The sequence below is a fragment of the Martes martes genome (genome assembly GCF_963455335.1).
Source record: "Martes martes genome assembly, chromosome: 11".
Taxonomy (NCBI): Eukaryota; Metazoa; Chordata; class Mammalia; order Carnivora; family Mustelidae; genus Martes; species Martes martes.
In genome coordinates, this window is record NC_137899.1 from 75,480,633 (window position 1) to 75,503,367 (window position 22,735).

At 37.2% G+C, this 22,735-nt stretch overlaps 1 protein-coding gene across 3 annotated transcripts in view; it reads left to right on the plus strand.

Annotated features, from left to right (window-relative positions):
* The window catches only part of MET (MET proto-oncogene, receptor tyrosine kinase), a 114,182-nt gene that overhangs the window by 80,497 nt on the left and 10,950 nt on the right, over positions 1-22,735 (plus strand). For 2 of the 3 annotated variants that reach the window (XM_080818202.1, XM_080818203.1), the window contains exons 11-19: positions 1,768-1,986; positions 8,245-8,391; positions 9,991-10,147; positions 10,350-10,490; positions 12,983-13,213; positions 15,540-15,620; positions 17,474-17,655; positions 20,468-20,577; positions 21,756-21,921. In XM_080818202.1, coding sequence (XP_080674328.1) covers positions 1,768-1,986; positions 8,245-8,391; positions 9,991-10,147; positions 10,350-10,490; positions 12,983-13,213; positions 15,540-15,620; positions 17,474-17,655; positions 20,468-20,577; positions 21,756-21,921 — 1,434 coding nt within the window. The remainder of the gene's footprint in view (positions 1-1,767; positions 1,987-8,244; positions 8,392-9,990; positions 10,148-10,349; positions 10,491-12,982; positions 13,214-15,539; positions 15,621-17,473; positions 17,656-20,467; positions 20,578-21,755; positions 21,922-22,735) is intronic. The other variant, XM_080818204.1, reaches the window with a different exon arrangement.

The window sequence follows — 22,735 nt, forward strand, 5'->3', positions numbered from 1 at the left end:
TCCACCACAAATGTATTATCACAATAGAAGAATGTATTAGAATTAGGTGAGAATGAACAATTCAATTTGACTATTGTTTGGAAAATACCTTATAAAGAACTGTGTGTTTCTTGGTGCTTACAGAATATGAAGCTGACCATGACCATGAACCCATTTATTATTTAACAAATAAAAACTCTTGGCCAGATCTGATTTAGATATACTGATCCAGCTATGATAACTTTTAAGTCCAACAAACTCTAATTTTTTAAAATAAAAAATACTAAAAAAATAAAATAAAATAAAAATACACCATCTTAACAAAATTAATATTAATTAATTCACAAATGGCACAGAAGCCAGCAGTTTATTGTATCGTTTTCAAATTTTTTATTGTTAATAGAGAATTATTGTGTTGGCAGTAAAACTTCATTTCCATGTTTCAAGATGATAATAAATAGCTTTTGGCATTATAATATGAATTTGACATAAAACTAATACTTTGTTTCCATTATATCTATATGTATCTGTTTTCTCTATATGCTTACAACATGCATTTTAAAATGTAGAATAATTATTTTAAATTATTTTTAGAAGAAAATATCAAATACCCAATTTTGCTTGTGCTTTTTATGTATATCCTGAGTCCTTTTTCTATTGTGGGCATAACTAATTGTTTTATCTCCAACTCTACTTGTCAAAGAAAAGGAAATCTAAGGATGTTGTTGCTTGTTTGTCTTTTCCTTGGGGGAAAAAATGCAACCATTTAACCTCAAATGTGCCACTTTGTGTTGCTGGTTTAGTCTAAGCACAATCGAGAGGAAGCCACGTTTTCCAAACTTCCATAAATCAGAATTCCAAAGGGGAAGATTTGAAGTGAGAGATAAAAGCACATGAAGTAATAATAGCAGAGCCTTTGTAAAATAGCATAAGAAAAGATCTGCAGATATAGAATATAGAGTGAGTAAGAAGTCATAGAGCACGGGGTTACGGCAGTGAATTTAAGCCAATGGCCTAGGATTTATGTTCCCTACTCTGCCATGCGGAGTTGTGTGACCTAACATTAGCTCAAAAAGCTGTTTCTTCATCTGTAAAATGTGGGGAATCATAGTACCTATCTCTTAGGACTGTTGTGAGGATGAAATGAGACCAGCCTATAAAGTATTTTGCACAGAACCTGGCACTCAGAAATTGATAGCTTGAAACATATTAATAAAATGACCTGACTACATAGCTAATTATAATGTCATCAGTATGGTGCACAGTAGTTGGCAAAGCACTTAACATGTAATATCACACATTGTGAGTAACATTTTAATCTTAATTCTTAATTGAGGACACTGAGTCTCCTTCTAAGGGCTTTGGATTCTCACAACTTATTTTCGAGGTATGGTGTGGATCAAGGACTTCTAACCACACAAAGTCCAGCTCTCACTCTGCCATTTCTGTTTCATAAACAAAGAGACAGTCCCTCCAGGTGACTGACTGTCCTGTCATCTTAAGGAAAATAAAAGTGATGGAGGAGGGAGAGCCATCTTCAATTAGATCAGAATAGCTTATTCCAGGCCAGTGAAGCCCTGTGTTCCTTTCAAGATTGTGTTGTTAGGATAATTTTGCATCTGTCATGTTACCAGAAATGTGTTCTTCAACATTAAGAAATTAAATGCTGATTTTTTTTCAAAAATTACATATTTTTAATTGATTGTCTAAAACAGTGAAATGTGGAAGTTGCTATTGATGTTGTCAAGCTATTTTCTGTCTACAGTGGATAATTGTGTCTTACTATAGGCATGTCAACATCGCTCTAATTCAGAGATAATCTGCTGTACAACTCCTTCACTGCAACAGCTGAGTCTGCAGCTCCCTCTGAAAACCAAAGCCTTTTTCATGTTAGATGGGATCCATTCCAAATACTTTGATCTCATTTATGTACATAATCCTGTGTTTAAGCCTTTTGAAAAGCCAGTGATGATCTCAATAGGCAATGAAAATGTACTGGAAATTAAGGTAAGAAATGCATAAAAATGCCCTCTTAAATCATCAACTTGAACTTAATTGACTTCATAGCTGTATGAATAGAATTGTTGTACTGGGTCATTATCTTATACTACATCAGCGAATATCTAAACTCTGTAAAACAAATCTTTTTGGCATAAGACTAAAAGTTAAGTATAATCATGGACTACTTTTTAATGAAGCATTTAAAAATTCTTTCTTGTGTGTGTATTAAAAAGTAGCAAATGTGGGACACAATCTATTAAATAGGCTGCCTGTAATGCATTATTCTGCTGCTGTTATACATTTCCCTGGACACCTAAATGTGCTCATTATAAGATAAAAGGTAAGAACCTTGAAAGTAAATGCATGGGGCACCTGGGTGGCTCAGTGGGTTTAAGTCTCTGCCTTTGGCTCAGGTCCTGGTCTCTGGGTCCTGGGATAGAGCCCTGCATTGGGCTCTCTGCTCAGCGGGGGGCCTATTCCCCCCCCCCCCCCGCCTGCCTCTCTGCCTACTTGTGATCTCTCTCTCAAATAAATAAAAAAAATCTTTAAAAAAAAGAAAGAAAGAAAGAAAGTAAATGCATCAGTTGTAGTTCTGTACTTCCTTGTAATACTTGGAATTTTGTATCTGGGTATGGTCATCTCTAAACTGATTTCTAAATGGAGCTGGACTTCCTCTACTGTAGGAATATAGTAGCCTCTAAATGTAATTTAATTGGAGAATAACAAATTATCTTTTCTAACCCAGCCTGTTGCAAACAAAGAACACTCAAATGCAGAGAGGTTAAGTGATTTGACAAGTGATGGGACAGTGGCAAAGCAAAGACTAGAATACAGCTGTCTTATGTCACTTAAGTCATTTTTATTTCAAGTAGTAATAAAATGCCAAAATCATCAAGACTTTATCAGTAGCCCCAATCACTAGAAAGAGCAAAATACTTACCCTTCACTATGTTGTTTTAGACATTCAGAACTTTCCCCCGAAAGATAGCCTGAATGCAAATATGAACAAATACAAAGTAATAGGATAGTCCTTGTTTAGATATACGTTCCTGTAGATCATCTCCATCTAAGTAATAATGCATTTCTGCTAAAGTTTTTCTGCTTTTTCAACAAGATTTTATCTACAGCCAAATTCATGCACACGTTCATACTCATATAAGTTTACTCACCTCGAATTGTGTTTTGCACAATAATTAAGCAAGCCCAGCATGAAATTAAATGGAAGCCTGCTTCAGTGAACAGCATGTTTACCACAGCAAAGTTCTTTCATCTGCTTCTTTAATTAGTTTTAGAAAAGGAGAAAGAGCTTTTATCACTTCTTTTTTTTTTCAATAAAACTAATCTACTGTGACCTTTTGCTTTCAACAATTACTGTGTTTGCCATTTGAAAGATTCCATTTGGTTTTTCTTGATGAAAACAAAGGTTTATTTGCAAATGTTTTTACGCCCAGATAAACTCTGTTTTTCTCTTCCTCTATCTCTGATGGAAGGATTAGAAATAAATGGTCCTTTATCTACCCTTCCAAGCACAGACTTATATTAAAGAGAAAACTTCTTTTTCTGTAAATTAAATACCAATTATTCAATGTCCTACAAAATTGTTGGACCTAAAAAAACATGATTTGACATCATCCTCAGCCTTTCAGTGCTCTTCCCAGCATGGCCCAAGGGGGTCTCTGGAAACAGACACAAAACACTTTCTTTTTTTCTCTATGACTCTTTTCTCAAACAAATCTATAATATCTGTCATGTCACAGAATGACAGTTTGGGGAGAAAAGGGTGATTTAGGGGGATTATTTTGGCATCATCATTCAATCTCCCATAGTCCATTTTCTTTATACGTGAGGAAATCTAAGGTGTACGAAAAGATTGTGTGACAGCTATTTAACCCTTTATCAGTTTCTAAAGTTGATCACATTAAAACCTCTGCCTCACTTGGGACAGAAACAAAAGCAAAGCATGAGAAAAGTCCTCTTCTAGACATGCAGTGCACTGTTTTTATCAAAAGAAAGAATGCTGTTTTATTTCATGTTGTGCTTGTCCAATTACTGTTCAAAACATGAGTGTGAAGTAGGTTTGTATTCCATCAGTGAAAGCTATGGAGAGAATTATGTGTTTAGAGAGAGAGTTGTTCCTTATTGCCAAGAAGAGTTCATGGTCCTCAAGCAGCCATGCCTACAGAAGTTCCCTGGCTCAAAAGAGATTGTGATAGTCTCCAGCCCTAGTTGTGAGAATTGCCTAGGTCAGCAGTACACCATGACCAAGAGGGTCAGCCAAGTTTGGATCAATAAAAATGTAACAGAGACCAAGGATCAATTATCCCTCACAATGAACCAGAAATCTCATCAATGTGGGAGGTAGTTTATGGCCAAGATTTCAAGTTAGTCAGGACCAGGTGTGGACAGTGGTCATCAAAAGTAGACACCTCCTTTGGAGTACACACCAGGACACAATGTTTATGTCAATAGCAGCTCACATTTTTTGGAAGATTAGTCAACATAGTACTTTGATATATATTATTTCATTTCAGACTCATATGGACCCATGTGGTTTAGAGGTCCAGTAATGATTATCCCCATTTACAGATAAGTAAACAATGGCTTAGAAAGCTTAGGTGATTTGTCTTGCAGAGCAAATAGCAGGACTAGGACTCACACATCTCTCGATTCCAAATTTCATCTTGACAGTAGATTTTCATATCAACTCTCATTTAATATATACCAAAATACCTTTCATAACAGAAAATTTTCTATCGTATGGTATATAGATATCTATACAATTCTTTAGGTGAGATAGCTCTAAATTCTTTAAGCAGAATTGATTTTTAGATATTTGTAAAGAAACCCTATCTTTTTCCCTAATTATCTTACTATGTGACATTTGTGCGTGAGCATATTTTATGGAAAGTAGAGAAGTACAGTATGTAATGCTGGAACAAAGACTACCTGACACTGACCTGGGGATTTATGTTATTTTGGAGCATATTGATGTATATAGTCATAGTGATGCTTCAGAGGTACAGTCTGGAGAAATCAGCTAAATCAGGAAAACGGAGGGGGTGGGGTGGGGGCAGGAAGATCAGCAGTTTTACAGTGCCCCAGTTGGCAATGAAGAAACCATTTTAATTTTCATTCATGCAACTTCTCCCAAATGACCAGGAAATTTTTGCAAATGCTTATTAACATCCTGTGGAACTCCGTTTTGAAGGCTTCTGTGAAGGTTCTTTTGCCTAGTCTCTAAACAGAGGGACTCCTATCCTCTGGAGGAAGTGTAAATCTCCCTCTTCTGACCCTATCACCACCAACTCGCTGATTTTCTGTTTGCCGACCCCCCTGTACTGTTGCCTCTCTGGGTCCTCTACCAACCTGCACCTCATTGCTTTAGCTGGCTTTCCCAGACTCAGTCTTGTGGCCACCTGGATATTTGAAATCTTGTAAGATCCCTCCTGCTATTATGCTGTTTTTCAAATTCTCCCTACTGCCACCATCTACTGTGTTCTGTAACCAGCGCAGACAAGGGTCCCCAGGCCTGTATCCTAGACAGAAACACTGTGTCACACCTGGCCAGAGTTGGAGATGAAAGAATAAGGGACATTCTAACATAACACATTAGGAGTAATTAGTTTTCATTTTAGAAAAGTATTTATTTTAACATTACAATGAAAAGAAAAACCTCTTGTTCACCTTTATATTCTCAGTAACTAGAATAGTGTCTAACACAGAGTGGATGATAAGTAGATTTGTATCAAATGAAATTTGATTTGCCTCATGACCTAGTCCCTTCTTGAACCTTAGTTCTCAATGCATAAAACTGGAATGACAATAATACCTACCTCAGGGGGGCTGTCTTTACAAGATAAAATGAGATAATTATAATTCTAAATTGCTCTATTTGTGTTGGGGATTAAAGACCAGAAAGTTTTTTCTGCACTGCTTTCTTTAAAAGAGTATATTGCCATTTTAATGACTGGGGAACTGAGCCAATTTATATGTTCTATTTTAATAATAGTTAATATTAAAAAATAAAAAGTAAATTTAAAAAGTTCTAAACATATGCATTTTTCCCACAACTCCATAAAGATATGTTTATTTTAAATGACAAAAAGTACCCTCTATCTGGGGCGCCTGGGTGGCTCAGTGGGTTAAAGCCTCTGCCTTCAGCTCAGGTCATGATCTCAGGGTCCAGGGATTGAGCCCCACATCAGGCTCTCTGCTCAGGGAGCCTGCCAACCCCCTCTCTCTGCCTGCCTCTCTGCCTACTTGTGATTTCTGTCAAATAAATAAATGAAATCTTTTTAAAAAAAAGTACCCTCTATCTATTTTTATTTTTTTCTGATTCAGACCCCTCTGCATATAGTAGTAGTTGGCCAGTATCCCTTTTGTGACATCTTGGGTGGTAAACTTTTAAAACAATTACGCATACAAAGCTGATAGTAATTACTTTTATGTCACGATTTGTATGTTCCCTACTAGGCACAAATGAAAAAGGGGTTCAGTGTTAGCTGAGTGGCCTGTTTTTGTTTTAGAGAAGCCTTTATGCACATCCAAGGAGACCTGTGCCTAAAAGGAGGAGTATTGGAAGGCAAATGCAGTATGTTCATCCCTTCCCCCAGCCCTTGTTATCATCTAAGCAAGCAAGACACATTTTAGTCATTCCCTCATAAATCAAGCCCTGCCGCTCTTTAATCTCTTTTCTTTGTCATTCCCTGAATTCCCTCCAATACGTGAGTGAGTGCCTTACCCCTCCTCAGACCTAACCAACAAGTTGTCATTTGGAGCCCCAAAGTGACCTGTTAGATTTATGTGTTTTTATGTTGAATTGCCCTGTGTGGCTGACCTGGTTCAATGACATACACATACTGCCTCTAGAAATATCTAAAAAATAGAAGGATAGGGTTCGTCTCTATGGATTTTTTTTCTTAGACTCTGGATTCATGTTAGAAAGAAGTATTTTCTTCTAACTTCTTTTCCCAGAATGACTTCTGACCTACCAATCTACTGAAATCCGTGTAAGACAATATACATAAAAGCAGTTTGCCAAGTACTAATGATCACATAAAACACAGTAGCAGTACTGTTGTTATTACTGGCTGCTCTTTGTCCATAAGAAAAATAGTACTATGTTTTGATATACTCTCCTTTTAACTTTTAATAAACAACTGTATTCATTAAGTCTTGATATGAGAAGTTGTGCCTACATTTTCACTTCTTTCCTAAGGCTAATCATTGGTTTCTTCAACAAAATGTTGGTATTTTTAAAATTCCTAATAGTTACTTCATTAACTAAATATGTCTAGTTGCATTTTTTTAAAATCCTCATGTAACTAAGTGTTCAAAATAATGTAATCATGCTCTCAAATCCTAATGAGGGTTATACGGCATCTCACAGGAATTTCTGTAAAAATGAATTTATTTGTATGTAAGATTCAGCTGTGCAGGCAGGATGAAAAGAAACTGCCCAACTCAAACACAAAAGGAATACATTAACATATATACAATTAACAATTAATACATTAACGTACATATCAATTAGTTCAGAATCTCTGGAGATGGGACCCAGATATCACTATTTTGTAAAGCTCTTTCAATGTGATTCTAAAAGTAAAACCAAGGTTCAGTGTCATTGCATGAGGCAGTGTTAGTGGAACAACTAAATCTCTAAGTATTTCCTTTTTGCCAACCACTGATACCCCCTAAAGACATTAATAAGGTGGTTATGTTCAGTTAGTTTTTGACGTAGTGTTCAATGATTCATTCTTTACATAACTGAATATAATAATAAGAGACACCATATACTGAATTGTCAGTTGTAAAAATAAAATGTTTAAGATATTTCTTCTAGTTTAAAAAAAAATAAGCTGATTATGCGTAAGAGGTCATTGGATGGAAGGGTGTGGAACAAAAATCTCTGCTTTGCTCTAAAATCTGATTTGATAGAAAAGCTATAAGGGCACCTGGCTGACTCAGTCTGTGGAGCATACAACTCTTGATCTCAGGGTTGTAAGTTCGAGCCCCATGTTGAGTGTAGAGATTACTTGTAAATCTAAAAAAATAATAAAAAGCTATATGCTGTGAATCCTAATTAGTACCCCAAAATGGCCATGCTCTCTTGCAACTACCCAAATTCCCACGAAAATGAGTATCATAAAATCATATGCCTTGGCAAACAATGTGGACTATGTTTGCAGTATATTTACGTTCTTTCACAATTGTTAGCATTCCTGAAAAACTGTGAAGTGTTAACAACCTCTTTTTTCCTTTCAGGGAAATGATATTGACCCTGAAGCAGTTAAAGGTGAAGTGTTAAAAGTTGGAAATAAGAGCTGTGAGACTATATACTCAGATTCTGAAGCCGTTTTATGCAAGGTCCCCAATGACCTGCTGAAGTTGAACAACGAGCTAAATATAGAGGTGGGATTCCTGCATTTCTCTCATGATGTAAATAAAGATGCCAGTGTAATTATGTCACTTGCAGGCTTAAAATAAATCATTAAAGCTCATTTGTGTGTTGGCTTTGGCTCATCAGCTCAGCCTCGATTCTTAGTTGTTATTTTAGAATTAGTGAGTTTTTGTTGCACTGTCTCCTTCCCAAGCTTCAGAGAGTGGATCTCAAAAGTCCTTCCTAACCACACTCCCTCTCCATCATCCCCCGCTTTTGCCAAAATTTATTGTAACTATCAGGAGGGATAAGGGCATATCCCAGAGTACCCTCCCCCCACTTCTTAGGAGGCCAGAGCCAACATACTGCTGATCTCCACAGTGACCTCAAATGCACGAACAAAGCAAAATAGGACTTAAACTATTATATATAACTTTTTTCATGTTGCACCATACAACTCATACATTTAAAGTGTACAGTTCAGTGGTTTTGAGTGTATTACCTTATTAATTTTTTAAATTATGGCAAAGTATATGTATCATAAAATTTGCCGTTTTAACTATTTTTTAGTGTACAATTCCATGACATTAATTACATTCACAGTATTGTTCAGCCATCACCACTAATTCTAAAATTTTTTCATCACCCCAAAGAGGAACCCTGGAACCATTAAGCCATATTGTCATATTCCCTCCTCTTCCCCAGCCCTGGGTAACCTCTAATCTATTTTCTATCTTTATGAATTTCCCTATTCTAAATATTTCATATAAGTGGAATCATACAGTATTTGTCCTTGTGTGTCTGGCTGGCTTATTTTACTAAGCATGTTTTCATGGTTCATACATGTTCTAGTATGTGTCAGAACTTCATTATTTTTAAGGCTAAATAATATTCCATCAGATAGATATACCACATTTTGTTTATCCAAGAATGAGTGAATTTTAAAGGGTTCCTGAGATCTTCTAAAAAGTTATAAAATGGAGGGGAGAGAGTAATGAAATAAGAAAATACAAAAACATTATAAAATTTAAGGCTGAATCATGATATCAGAGTTTGAAGTTCAAAAGGACCATAAATCCTAAAAATCAAACCATTTTAAAGCCAGAAGGATCCTCAAAGATTTCTTCTTTGTCTCAAAACTGGAATAAAAATATTTTGCAACTTTATTATTCCATGTGATTATTTACCTCTTATAAAAAGTCTTCTCTGCCCCCTACCCAGCCCTTCAAGATAGAGTGAATGTCCCATGGTCTCTGTTTCTTACTGATTATTCATACCTCTAAGGTGCATTTCATGTTGTGTTATCACTATTTATGTATTTGTCTCCCTTTCTATAATTTAGTTCCTCAAGATCAAAAACTGGTTTTTATTTACCTTTTTATCCCTAATACTTAGTTATGAGTACAAACAGCTAAGTGTCATATAAGTACTTTAGGGATCAGTAGCCCTTAATTATTTGAACACTGAAACAGAATTGAGGAATATCTTACTGCTCTGAAGGCAATTATGCCACTTCTAGAACATTAATAACCAGCTGGTGCTTTGGGTCCAAGGAGAGTGATTCAGCCTGTGTAGTACATTTTGTATTTATCATGGCTAAATTCTGACTTTTCTGTATTTGTCATTTTTAGTGGAAGCAAGCAGTTTCTTCAACCATCCTTGGAAAAGTAATTGTTCAACCAGATCAGAATTTCACAGGATTGATTGTTGGTGTTATCTCAATATCATTAATAGTCTTATTATTACTTGGGCTTTTCCTGTGGCTGAAAAGGAGAAAGCAAATTAAAGGTGCATTTTTTGTTGTTGTTCCTATTTGCTTTAAAAAGTTACCTAGAGTATACAGTCATTACAATTTAAAATTGCCATCGATTCATGTGTGTTGTCTTAAATGCAATCCACAAACCCATGAGTTCTGGTCACTGGGTCAAGGTCTACTGGGACCCATGATAGCTAAGTCTTTAACGAGCTCTTTCTCTCTCTCTGTTTTAAGATCTGGGCAGTGAATTAGTTCGCTATGATGCAAGAGTACACACTCCTCATTTGGATAGGCTTGTAAGTGCCCGAAGTGTAAGCCCAACTACAGAAATGGTTTCAAATGAATCTGTAGACTACCGAGCTACTTTTCCAGAAGGTATATTTCAGTTTATCATTCTAAGAAATACCTATACATATACCTCAGTGGGTTGTGGCATTGTTTTTTATTTTTGGTTTTGCCTTAATAAGTTTTTATAAAAATAAAAAAGAAGTATTTACATCTTCTTTGGCCTAAGAAGTATTTAATTTGACACAGAATTATAAGGCTCTTATTTTTAAATGGACTCATTTACATAATGCATTAGATCTTTAGAGTCTTTAAGTTTTCTTTTCACAAAAATTTTAATTTTAAAATCAGTTTCTCAAAGGTAAGGTCTTTATCATCTGAATTCAATGCTAAGAAACTGTGAAGCACTCTTTAACAACCCAGGAATATTTAAAATACAAACCTTATATTTATTTAAATATAAGTGGGCACTGATACTTTTTTTTTTTAACCTGTTAATCTTCAAGCATTTAAATTCTACCTTTACTATCCCTTTAAAGGATTCTCAGTGAGCTGTCAGTACACAGCCTTTTACCCACCAGCATTCCAGGACTTGAATATATTCTGAGTCTTATCCAATAAAAACCTTCAGTTATGCCATTGAAAAAGGAGTGGTCAGCACCATCTGCTTTGCAAGACACTAGGCCTAATACTGGTCAGGTTAACCAGAGAATTTCACATTGTTTTACTTTAAATCTCCTGGTAGAAGCAAAATGTCTGTATTGTATCTGCTTCATTATCTTTAGAAGTTCCAGGACGTGAGTCAAGTACAAGCCCTTCCCTGGTTGAATATTTACCATTAGACAAATAAAATGAGTCACAGATGGTTGGAGATACTGGAAAACTAGAAATTGGTCATCAAAACAAGTACAAGAGCAATGAGGCACTTCATACTTTAACTTTTTCAACCTTCACTGCCTCTTAATTTTTGAAGCTTATATTAGTTCTATAGAGATACATATAAATACTGTCTTTGCCCACGATTCCGTTTGCCTTTGAAAATCCATGCCCTTAACAACATGAACAAATCAAACCCAGTTTATAGCTTTGAAATTTACATCTATTAGTATTTTATGTTTGACACTTAATAGCTCTAATCTGAGATCATTACAATTCACAAGTAATTTTTTTTAAAGCTAATTTAATCCTTCAACCTTGTTATTGAACAAACCTCTCTCAACATTGCTGAGAAGCTTGAGTTTCATCACCTTTCCTACATTGAACCTGAACCTTCAAGCATGGAAGCAGAGCCTGATTAAAGGAACCCAGGCACCCAGCTAGGCTTCTTTCTTCCCTGGCCCATCCAGCATTCCAGGTGCTCACCTGAGTTTCTGCATCCTCCCTGTAAGGATGTATCTGTCTTATCTCCAGTTAGTTACTATAATTATAAGTGGCCCCCAAAGCTTTTGTGGAACCACTGTTGAGATTTGCTGCTTTAGCCAAATTGACAGTAACCAAGCTGTCCACTATGGAAAATACTAAAAATGCTTAAGCGGGGTTAAGAATAATCAGGGTACCATCAACTTTCTTTTTAGGTCCCACTCTCAGGTTCTGATTTTCCTGGCCATTTGCAAACAAGCTATATTACCTTTTAGTGCCAACAGGGACCCTCCCAAACCCTCTTACCTCTTCCCATATTATATACTGATATATTTCAACACGCTGCCTGGTCCATCTTCATATCAGTTGCAGAGATGATGCTGTCTCCTTGTTATTTTTTGATTCCCAGTGGAAAGAGCAATGCAGCTGGTGGCTTCTCTGCCCTCTTTCTCACTAAGAAATTTATCTTCACCCCATAATTTCTTATGAAAAAGCTTCATCTTACAGTAGAGAACCTTGCCTGAGGCTCTTAAAGAGTTTTGGTTGTAAAGATCAATGTAGAAGGAATGCTGATCCCTTTCCAAGTCCCTCAATTAAGCAGTAGAGATGGCACACTAACCCAATGCTGGGCTTCTCAGAATGGAGATCCCATTATATCTGCTGTCATCAACACAGAGGGGAGAATTTACCACTAATGCGAAAAGTCTTCAATTCTGAAAATTTAACCATTTATATATTTCTAATTTCACTATACTGTACTTTTCCTTGGCCAGGGACCCATATAGATGTTGAGCAATACTAATTAATTCCACTAATAAACACTATTCTCTCAAAAGCAAACTACTGTTGCTGCTTCCCAATCTTAAGAATATAGACTATTAAAAAATAAAGCTCAAGCATGGCTTTTTGCTATATTTTAAAAGATAAATGTCTAAGGAAATGAGAATAAACAAGGTTTCAAAGTTAATGCTTAGTTTATGTAAAAGAAAATTTATAAACATTTTGTTCCAACTCTCGTATATGTAAGCCAGTACCTTTCCCCAAATTATCATTTTTATTAACCCAATTCTTTTATAAAGCCTTTTTCTAGCCTCATTCAATGATAAAACTACCATTCCTTGAATTATAAAATCCAGACTTCATTATCAATTTAATTTGTTGCCCTGTTGTAGTCTCCACTGAGTTTTCGCTTTGTTTTCTAATAACTTTGCTTTATCTTGCAGACCAGTTTCCTAACTCATCCCAGAACGGATCATGCAGACAAGTACAGTATCCTCTGATGGACCTGTCCCCTATGCTTACTAGTGGGGACTCTGATATATCCAGTCCATTATTGCAAAATACTGTCCACATTGACCTCAGTGCTCTAAATCCAGAACTGGTCCAGGCAGTCCAGCATGTAGTGATTGGGCCGAGTAGCCTGATTGTGCATTTCAATGAAGTCATAGGAAGAGGTAAGTATTTCCACTCAACTCTTTGTTAAATACAGTTTTCCAGTAAGCATTTTATCTTCTGCCTTTGCAGATTAGGAGCTTAGACAATGGTGAAAGCAGCTGACAAGGCAGTGATAACAAGTGCACTTGATTTCTGTTCTGCAGAAAGAGGGCCCTACAAATCATATCCATGGGGATTTGCCCCTGTGCAGGGAGACAATTTGATAATCCCCTAAACATATGAAAAATAAATCACATTCTTTCCTCATCTTTTTCATAATGGCAACTATAGTTTCTTGGAAGGTGCAGTTTACGTCTATGAAAATCATTAAGTTCCAATATTTTTACTCATATCTTCCTCTAGTCTTTCTTCACGCTGAGAACAGTGACTAAATCTATCAAGTCCTGGTTTATAGCAGTCTGTACACTGCTGGACAGCATCAAAAGATGGAATTTATAGCATTCCCCTGATCTGAAGCAACATATATCATCTCTACAATGCACTCCAATTTCTTTATACAAAGAGGGTGAATATTTGTAATAAGGCAGCCGGAGCAGCAGTAACAGCTTGCATACGCAGTGTTTGAGGAAATATTTAGCAGGAAAAGAAAGCAACCAGGAGCCAGGAAATGAACTGCGTTCTTCTTCTTCTTTTTTTTTTTTTTTCTAAAAAGCTTTTGCTATTGATATTGAATGGCCTCTGATCTCTTTTATTCTATATGTGCTGCAAAAAGTAGGCTGATGGGACAGTCTGCCTTCTATGAACACACAGCTTTCCCATTTTCCTGTGATAGCATTCACACGTTCTTCTACAACAGATTCCAGATTCTAATCCTTAGAATGTTCCCTTTCCCGAATAGTAGCTACACTGTTAACCTGTTTTACATCAGAGTAATATATAGTTCTATTACTAGCCTATAAATCCCAGAAATTGCGCCAGTTTTAGGTAATGTGGCCTCACCAATTATGTTCTAATTCTATACATTGTAAAATTAGAATTTTTAATTTTCAACAGTGAAGGGGCTAAAATGTCAATTATTTCTCTTAGGAAGTAGTAACCGTTAGTGATTCTGTAAATATTAAGTATTATTTCTGTGTTTTTCCCAGTAGAAAATGAGCCCTCAAGAGCATAGGTTTTATTTTATTCATCTTTACATTAAAAGGGTAAGCTAATTCCTGACACTCACATACTAGGAACTCAGGGAATTTTGGCTGGATGGATGAACTAATTAATGAGTGACTTACACAGCTACCAGACGTTTGGCACCACTGGGGAAAATTACTGCCACTAGATGAAAGGCTACCATTGGAAAGTGATGTGGCTAAAGCCAGAGAGAACTAGATGAAATGATTCAGACTGAATTTGCTTCATTTGGGCAGTTGGCTTTCAGTTTCTGCCAACCTGGATTAGGTATTAACCGGTGACTAATGGGGGAAATCCTTATTCTATAATGCTGATCTTATTTCTAATGGTGACATTTTTTTTTCAGTTTAGTTTACTGGAATTTCTTCATGGGATAAAACTTTATTTTCACATTTAAAAGATATTATTTGATCCTTAAAAATAATGAATTTCTTTTTTTTTAAGACTTATTTAATTTAGAGAAAGAGCATGCAAGTGTGCACAGTGGGGAGGGTCAGAGGGAGAGAGAGAATCGTAAACAAATTCTGCGGTCAACAAGAGCCCAGTGCATGGCTCAGTCTCATTACCCTGAGATTGTGACCTGAGCTGAAACCAGGAGTTGGGATGCATAACCAGCTTAGCCACCCAGCCGCCCCAAAAATAATAAATTTATTTTATAAGGCAGATGTTACTCTTGTGTTCAGTGTCCACTGTGGTTGAATATCTTGCTATATTAGCCTTTAGTAACAGTTATATCACCCAAATTTTTTTACCATGTACTAAATAAGCATATTGTTTATATCTTAGGGTGAAATAACTTACATCTACATATTTTATAAACATACACGGTGGTACTATTAATCAAAAGTATAAGAAACAATGCATTTTTTTGCCATGTAGGAAAAAGAAGGAAATAAAAACAGTAAAGGGCTTTTCAAGTGATAATTGCCTAATTAAAAGTAATGTAACACTGGGCGCCTGGGCGGCTCAGTGGGTTAAGCCTCTACCTTCGGCTCAGGTCATGATCTCAGGGTCCTGGGATTGAGTCCTGCATCGGGCTCTCTGCTCAGCAAGGAGCCTACTTCCCTCTCTCTCTCTCTCTCTCTCTCTCTCTGCCTGCCTCTCTGCCTCTCTGTGAGGTCTCTCTGTCAAATAAATAAAACCTTTTTTAAAAAAATCAAAAATAAAAGTAATGTAACACTAACCAAATTTCCTTTCATGTAGGACATTTTGGGTGTGTGTACCACGGGACTTTGTTGGACAATGATGACAAGAAAATTCACTGTGCTGTGAAATCCTTGAATCGTAAGTGATATTTTATTTAACAATGGAGTACACTTTCATGGTTTACTAACTATTAAGTAGTTCTTAATAAAATGTTGATTTATACTTTCCCTTGTGGAAAAATCAGCTACTGCTAGAATTAGGGGTCTAATCCTGAAAATTTGGTTAGTCTAAATTATTATTGAAATATTCCCTCAGAAATTATTTCTCAGAGCCCTCATAAATAAGAGTTTGGTGAAATGACATTCTTGGATGAACTGAGTGTCATTTAACTGTGTTTGGCTTATAATATTTGTTTTGCAAGTGACATTTATGGAAACTATTGGAGCCATGTTGGCACATCCTGTAGTAATGACTCATTTTACCCAAAAGAATTACTATAATTATTTTCTTACCACAACTTTCATTAAAAAGACTTAAAAATGAAAAAAGATAAACAGGAGAAAAATATGTCAGCAGAAACTGAGAAATCTTAAGTGTGGCAATATCTCATTAATCTGTGTTTGGGGGGGAATAAGGTATTCTACATAAATGAACTTCATAAACAAGTGATACTTACCTCTTTTAGTGCTAGAATTTTTTTTTAAATTTTAGATGTTTATTGAGAAAATCTTCATTAAATGGAATGTATACTCTGTTTAAGAAACAGGGAATGCCTCCAGATACTAACTAAGATTATTGATGACCTGGAGCCATAATTAAGGCATAAATCTTGTGCAACCCCATATATTCATCATACTAGAATTTTCCTGGCTCCACCTTTGCTGGCAGGTCTCACACATCAAGTCAGTGTTTGCTTTTTCTACGTATATTGCTAAATTTCTGCTTATAATTTGCAGTAGCCTGAAAAGTATTAGCCAGCTATAGTACAAATTTTTATCAGAATTAATAAGCTGTTGGTGCACAAGTGAAAGGTTTTCTTCCAAAATATGTTATTGACAGAAGTTTTCCAACCTTTTTTACATAAGTCCCTATGCTGAACAGTTTTCTATATGGTTGATTTTGTTGGAAGTCTGACCACAATGTAATTAAAGGGACAGTTTATATGAAACCTAACTACAAACTGTAAAGGATTATCAGTAAATCTGCCTCACAAGATGGTACCAGTGCTCATTGTACTCAGAACAATCCTAACAGCAAGAAATCCCTGTCTGTCCCTGGTGTGTGTTAATCTCTCTCCCATCCACATAATCTCTCTTCCAAATACCTGAGGACTTCCAGGTCTCAGAAAGCATTGCTTTGTAAAACAAACAAACAAACATATATATCATCACTGACACTGGTACTAGTCAGATTAATAAATTAAAGGTCATTAACCTTTCATCAATGCTGACTAGTGTAAGGCCCTCAGGATCTCTATCTGGACATGATTAGAAACTGTTATACCAGAAAAGTCTACTTAGATACCATATGACAATTGGTCTTCAAACCCCACTATTCCAGGGACCAAAAAGCTATGGCGCAATGACTGTTTCATAGATAATTGTCTGTGGCTGCTTTTGCACTACACTGGAAGAGTTGAGTATTTGCAACAGAGGCCATATGGCCCACAAAGCCCAAAAATATTTACTCTATGGCTTTTTATAGAAGTTTGCGGACCCTTGCCCTAGACAGCCACTGCAGAAATGGACTGGCCTACTTCCCTCTTTTTCTGTATGAGACAAACTAACTGCTAGAGTTTGGGGGTGACTTGAAGACACATTACAGGGTGACATCTTTTACTCAAATGTATTATAAAAAAACACTCTGAGGATGGGGTGTCAGGACAAGATTCATCCATGTGGTTTTACTTTCTGTAACTCTTCCTATCTAAACCTGACGAAGTATTTATTGGTCCATAATGAAGTTAATGTCTCCACTGCTGGATTTCTCAGGAATCACTGACATAGGCGAAGTTTCCCAGTTTCTGACTGAGGGAATCATCATGAAAGACTTTAGTCATCCAAATGTTCTTTCACTCTTGGGAATCTGCCTTCGAAGTGAGGGGTCTCCACTGGTGGTCCTACCATACATGAAACATGGAGATCTTCGAAATTTCATTAGAAATGAAACTCATGTAAGTATATTACCAAGCTTACTAACTGGTAAACTACCTGTCAGCCAGCCAGTCATCCAAAATGTTCCTGTTTTGAACCTTTTTAAAAGCATTTAGCTAAAGAAACACATGTAAATTGTTTCTACCATTCAGATATATAGGGCCTGATTCAATTCAATTGCACCTCAAGATTCCCTATTCTGGTGGAAAGATAGTGGTACCTAGAAGGGTTTCCCCGGGGCAGTGATTCTTACCTGTCCTGCAAGCTGCCTTGATCTACCATCCCTCTGATAGGTATATTTAATCATTTTTTAGTCCCTACCATGTGCCAGAAACAGCAAAGCACAGAGGCAGAATGAGCTTCAGCCCACATGGAGTTTTAACTCCAGAAGGCAAAACAATGAAGAATTAATTACAAATGAGTCCCTTAGTATTCTTCAAACTTACCACCCACTCTCCTAACTCAGGACCTGTGCATTTGCTGTTCCATCTGCCTGGAACACTTTCTGCCACATAGCCACAGATGCCACTTCTCATCAGCTTCAGCTTTTTGCCCTAATGTCATCTGTTTCATTTCTTAAATTCCTCATGTGAGTAAAATCATAGGGTCCTTATCTTTCTCTGACTGGCTTCTTTCACTTAGCATAATATATTCTAGCTCCATCCACATGGAGATCTGCGTAATGCAAATGGCAAGATTTCATTCTTTTTGATGGCTGAGTAATATTCTTGTGTGTGTGTGTAAGAGAATATTTAGGCTCTTTCCATTATTTGGCTGTTGTTGATAATGCTGTTGTAAACATCAGATGCATGTGCCCCTTCAAATCAGTATTTTTTGTATCTTGGATACATATACCTAGTAAATAATAAATAAATTTTGGATAAATACCTAGTATTGCAGTTACTGGGTCATAGGATAGTTCTATTTTTAACTTTTTGAGGAACCTCCATACTGTTTCCCAGAGTGGCTGCACCAGTTTGCATTCCCACCCACAGTGTAAGTGGGTTCCCTTTTCTCTGCATCCTCACCAACATCTGTTATTTACAGTGTTGTTAATTTTACCTGTTCCAACAGGTTTAAGGTGGGATCTCATTGTAGTTTTGATTTGTATTTCCCTGATGATGAGTGATGTTGAGCATGTTTTCATATGTCTTTTAGCCATTTGTATGTCTTCTCTGCAAAAAATGTCTGCTAATGTCTTCTGCCCATTTCTTAACTGGATTATTTATTTGGGGGTGTTGAGTTTGGTAAGTTCTTTATAGACTTTTGGATACCAGTCCTTTATCCAATATGTCATTTGCAAATATCTTCTACCATTCCATTGGTTGCCTCTTAGTTTTGTTGATTGTTTCCTTTGCTGTACAGTAGCTTTTTATCTTGATGAAGTCCGAGTAGTTCATTTTTGCTTTTGTTTCTGTTGCCTCTGGAGACATATCAGCAAGAAGTTGCTGTGGCCAAAGTCAGAGAGGTCGCTGCCTGTGTTCTCCTCTAGGATTTTGATGGTTTCCTGTTTCACATTTAGGTCTTTTATCCATTTTGAGTTTATTTTTGTGTATAGTATAAGAAAGTGATTCAGGGGCACCTGGATGGCTCAGGTCATGATCCCAGGGTCCTGGGGTTGAGCCCTGCATCTAGCTCCGTGCTCAGTGGGAAGCCTACTTCTCCCTCGCCCAGTCGCCCTGCTCGCGTTCTCTCTCTCTCTGTGTCTCTCTGTTAAGTAAATAAAATCTAAAAAAAGAAAAAAAGAAAAGAAAAGAAAGTGGTCCGGTTTCATCCTTCTGCACGTGGCTGTCCGGTTTTCCTAACACCATTTGTTGAAGAGACTGTCTTTTTTCCATTGGGTATTCTTTTCTGCTTTGTCACAGATTGGTTGACCATATAGCTGTGGGTCCATTTCTGAGTTTTCTATTCTGTTCCATTGATCTATGTGTCTGTTTTTGTGCCAGTACCATGCTGTCTTGATCACTACGGCTTTGTAATATAGCTTGAAGTCCGGAATCATGATGCCTCCAGCTTTGCTTTTCTTTTTCAAAATTGCTTTGGCTATTTGGGGTCTTTTGTGGTCCAAACAAATATTAGGTTAACCATGTATTTCTAATACTCTGACTTCTGGTTCCTTGCTGACTTTGGTGGGCCTGCTGTTCCCAGAACTAGCAAATTCCGAAAGATAGTAAACAACTTAACTTCCTTCTTTCAGAAGCAAACCAACCAATCCAGAGCCCATACCCCAATCACCTCCTTTAAAGAACTCTCACATTCTGAGACACTATTCACCTGCTGTAATCACTTCAGGGCCAGGTACCAGACAACTGCAGATAGTCCCTACAACCTGGAACCTGCCGAAATTATTCAAACTACCCAGTCCTAAATCTGCTTACCCTCCCTCAGAAACCACAAAACAAGCTCTTGCCTGTGTTGTCCCCTTGCTCCCTCTGCTTCCTAGACAAACCCTGGAGCTTTCTTCTGTGGCCTTGCTTGGCATGGCATGCCCCCTTCCCTTGGGAATTGTGAGTAATTAGCTATCTTTTCAATGGCAGTGGTCTTCCATCTGTTGGCCCCACCATACCAGAATAACTTTAAAGCACTTCCATTTCCCCATCTGGAAAATGGAATCCATCCTACAGAAGTGTATAAGGATTAGCCAAAATTCACAAAAGCATCTAGCCTGGTGGTTTGCAAATAATAAATATCTAATAAACAATTGCTGTCCTCAACAAGGCACAAGTTACTGTTTGAAACAAGATAATTCTTATAAACATTTCAGAATTCTGAGATCATAGCTAGATCATCAGATACTTGGCTAAATGTGTTATCTATTCCCTTTGATTGCAGAACCCAACTGTAAAAGATCTTATTGGCTTTGGTCTTCAAGTAGCCAAAGGCATGAAATATCTTGCAAGCAAAAAGTTTGTCCACAGAGACTTGGCTGCAAGAAACTGCATGTAAGTATAAGAATCTCTGTGCCCACAGTCCAAATTAAGTGACAAAGAGGAATCTGTTTCCCACTGTTGAAGACTAGTGAGGATGTTTTCTCTTCTTATGCAAAAGTCCTTTATATCAGTTACAGTTTTAAATCTGATATGTAAGCACTGGGGAGGTAGGCGGGGCTTTCAGGCTTTATCAAATGGAGAATTTAAAAGGAATTCTCCAGAGGGGGTCTTAAACAGCTGTTGTGTGCTTTTGCTTTTCTTTTCCCTTCCCACCAGTAGCCCCCAATGTTGTGGTTTCACACTGCATTAGTGTTTGGGAGGGAGAATTTGATCTTCAGCATTTTACGGTGAAAAGGAGAGGGCTGGTAACACAAATACCAACATATTGCAACTTCCTAAGACTGGATTTGAAGTCAGCCTGCAGAAGCCGTACCAAAAATGGTATTTGGGAATGAATATACAAAGAGCTTTATTTGTGTCTGGCTGCCTGGGCTGTATAACTCAACAATCAACAGTTTGTAATGGATTCAGTGCTTTCCTCACATAGCACTGATTCATGACTTATGGTATGTGTGAATGAGAGAGCTGTGCTATTAATTTCCTACCTTGGTTTTGGTCAATGTAACTACATAAAAGCCAGCTTAAACAAAGGATACATAGCCTCAGATAGCGGAAATTGGTTTTTGTTGAGCCTTGCTGTTTTTGTTAGAGGCTTTACTATGTATCCTATTTCTCTGTTACACAGTGGTGGGATATATGAGTTTTATGTAATAACCTAGCCCATCTGAGAAAGAAAAGGTAGAATAAAAGTCCTCTGTCATATCTCCCCCACAAAGCTGAGTATTACTAGTAAAATAACAAGCGGAGACCTGCAATTGCTTGGGGGAGTCAGTTAGCATACTTGATTTAGCAACAAGGAAAGCTAGGAGGGGGGACCAACTTTATTACCATTAAAGCAAAAGGGATTTTCTTATACTGCATCATTCATTGATCTCTTTCCTTGACCTGTTGAATTTGTAATATAAATGGCGAGCATTTTCATTCAAGAATTCCGTTGTAATTTAGTGTAAATTACTCTGCAAAAGTTTTGGATTTCAGATATGAAGTCCTTGTTCTGACCTGTAGATATTCAGCATCACTGTAAATTATCCTGTTTCAGCCAGCAGTAATAATTTTTGTCCTTTCCATAGGCTGGATGAAAAATTCACTGTCAAGGTTGCTGATTTTGGTCTTGCCAGAGACATGTATGATAAAGAATACTATAGCGTACACAACAAAACAGGTGCCAAGCTGCCCGTGAAGTGGATGGCTTTAGAAAGTCTGCAAACTCAGAAGTTTACCACCAAGTCAGATGTGGTAATGTACAGATCATCCCTGGCCTTCTCCTCTTTTACTATCATACCCAACATTCTTAGTAGTTTTATGGCTATTTTATTTTTTCACAAAAGGAAATCTTTTGTTTCAGTTTCTTCATAAGTATAAATCACCTTGGTTGTCTAATCCATAGTCTGTTTTCATAAATCCATTCGTTTATCAAAAACATTTGTCTAGCAGGGCACCATGCTGGGTCCTTAGGAAGCCCAGAGCTGAACCAGGCCTGAAGTCTGTCCTCCAGGAACTTTGACTCAGCAGTGAAGAGAAGGCATGTCCGTCAATAACTGTCACACAAAGTAGACTTGGGATTAGTGCAGCCACTCATGGCTCAAAGGCAGCTAAAATCCACCTCGAGAAATCTGAAAGCCCTACCTGAGACAGGCCTTGCAGTGAGGGCATTATTCCTGCACCCAGCTAGAAATGTGCCCTTCTTGGTGCCTGGCTGGCTCAGTTGGTAGAGCACGTGACTCTTAATTTCAGGGTCAGGTGGTGAGTTCAGGCCTCGTGTTCGGCGGGCAGTCTGCTTAAAAAAAAAGAAATATAGAAATATGCCTTTTCTTATCTACAAAGATCATCCACTCATAGAACAAGCTTCAAAAGGCGTGCACTGAGTCCTGAGGGTGGGAGAGACACTCACATGGGCAGCCAGATTCCTTACTTCCCTTCCAGCTCATAGAGGAGGTGGTGCTTGGTATAGGCCTTAAAGGAGGACAGAATGGGCAGTGAAATAAATACAAATCCAGGGGAGGCCAAGAGGCAGGAAAGTATATGCATTTTTAAAGTTCTAAGGAAACAG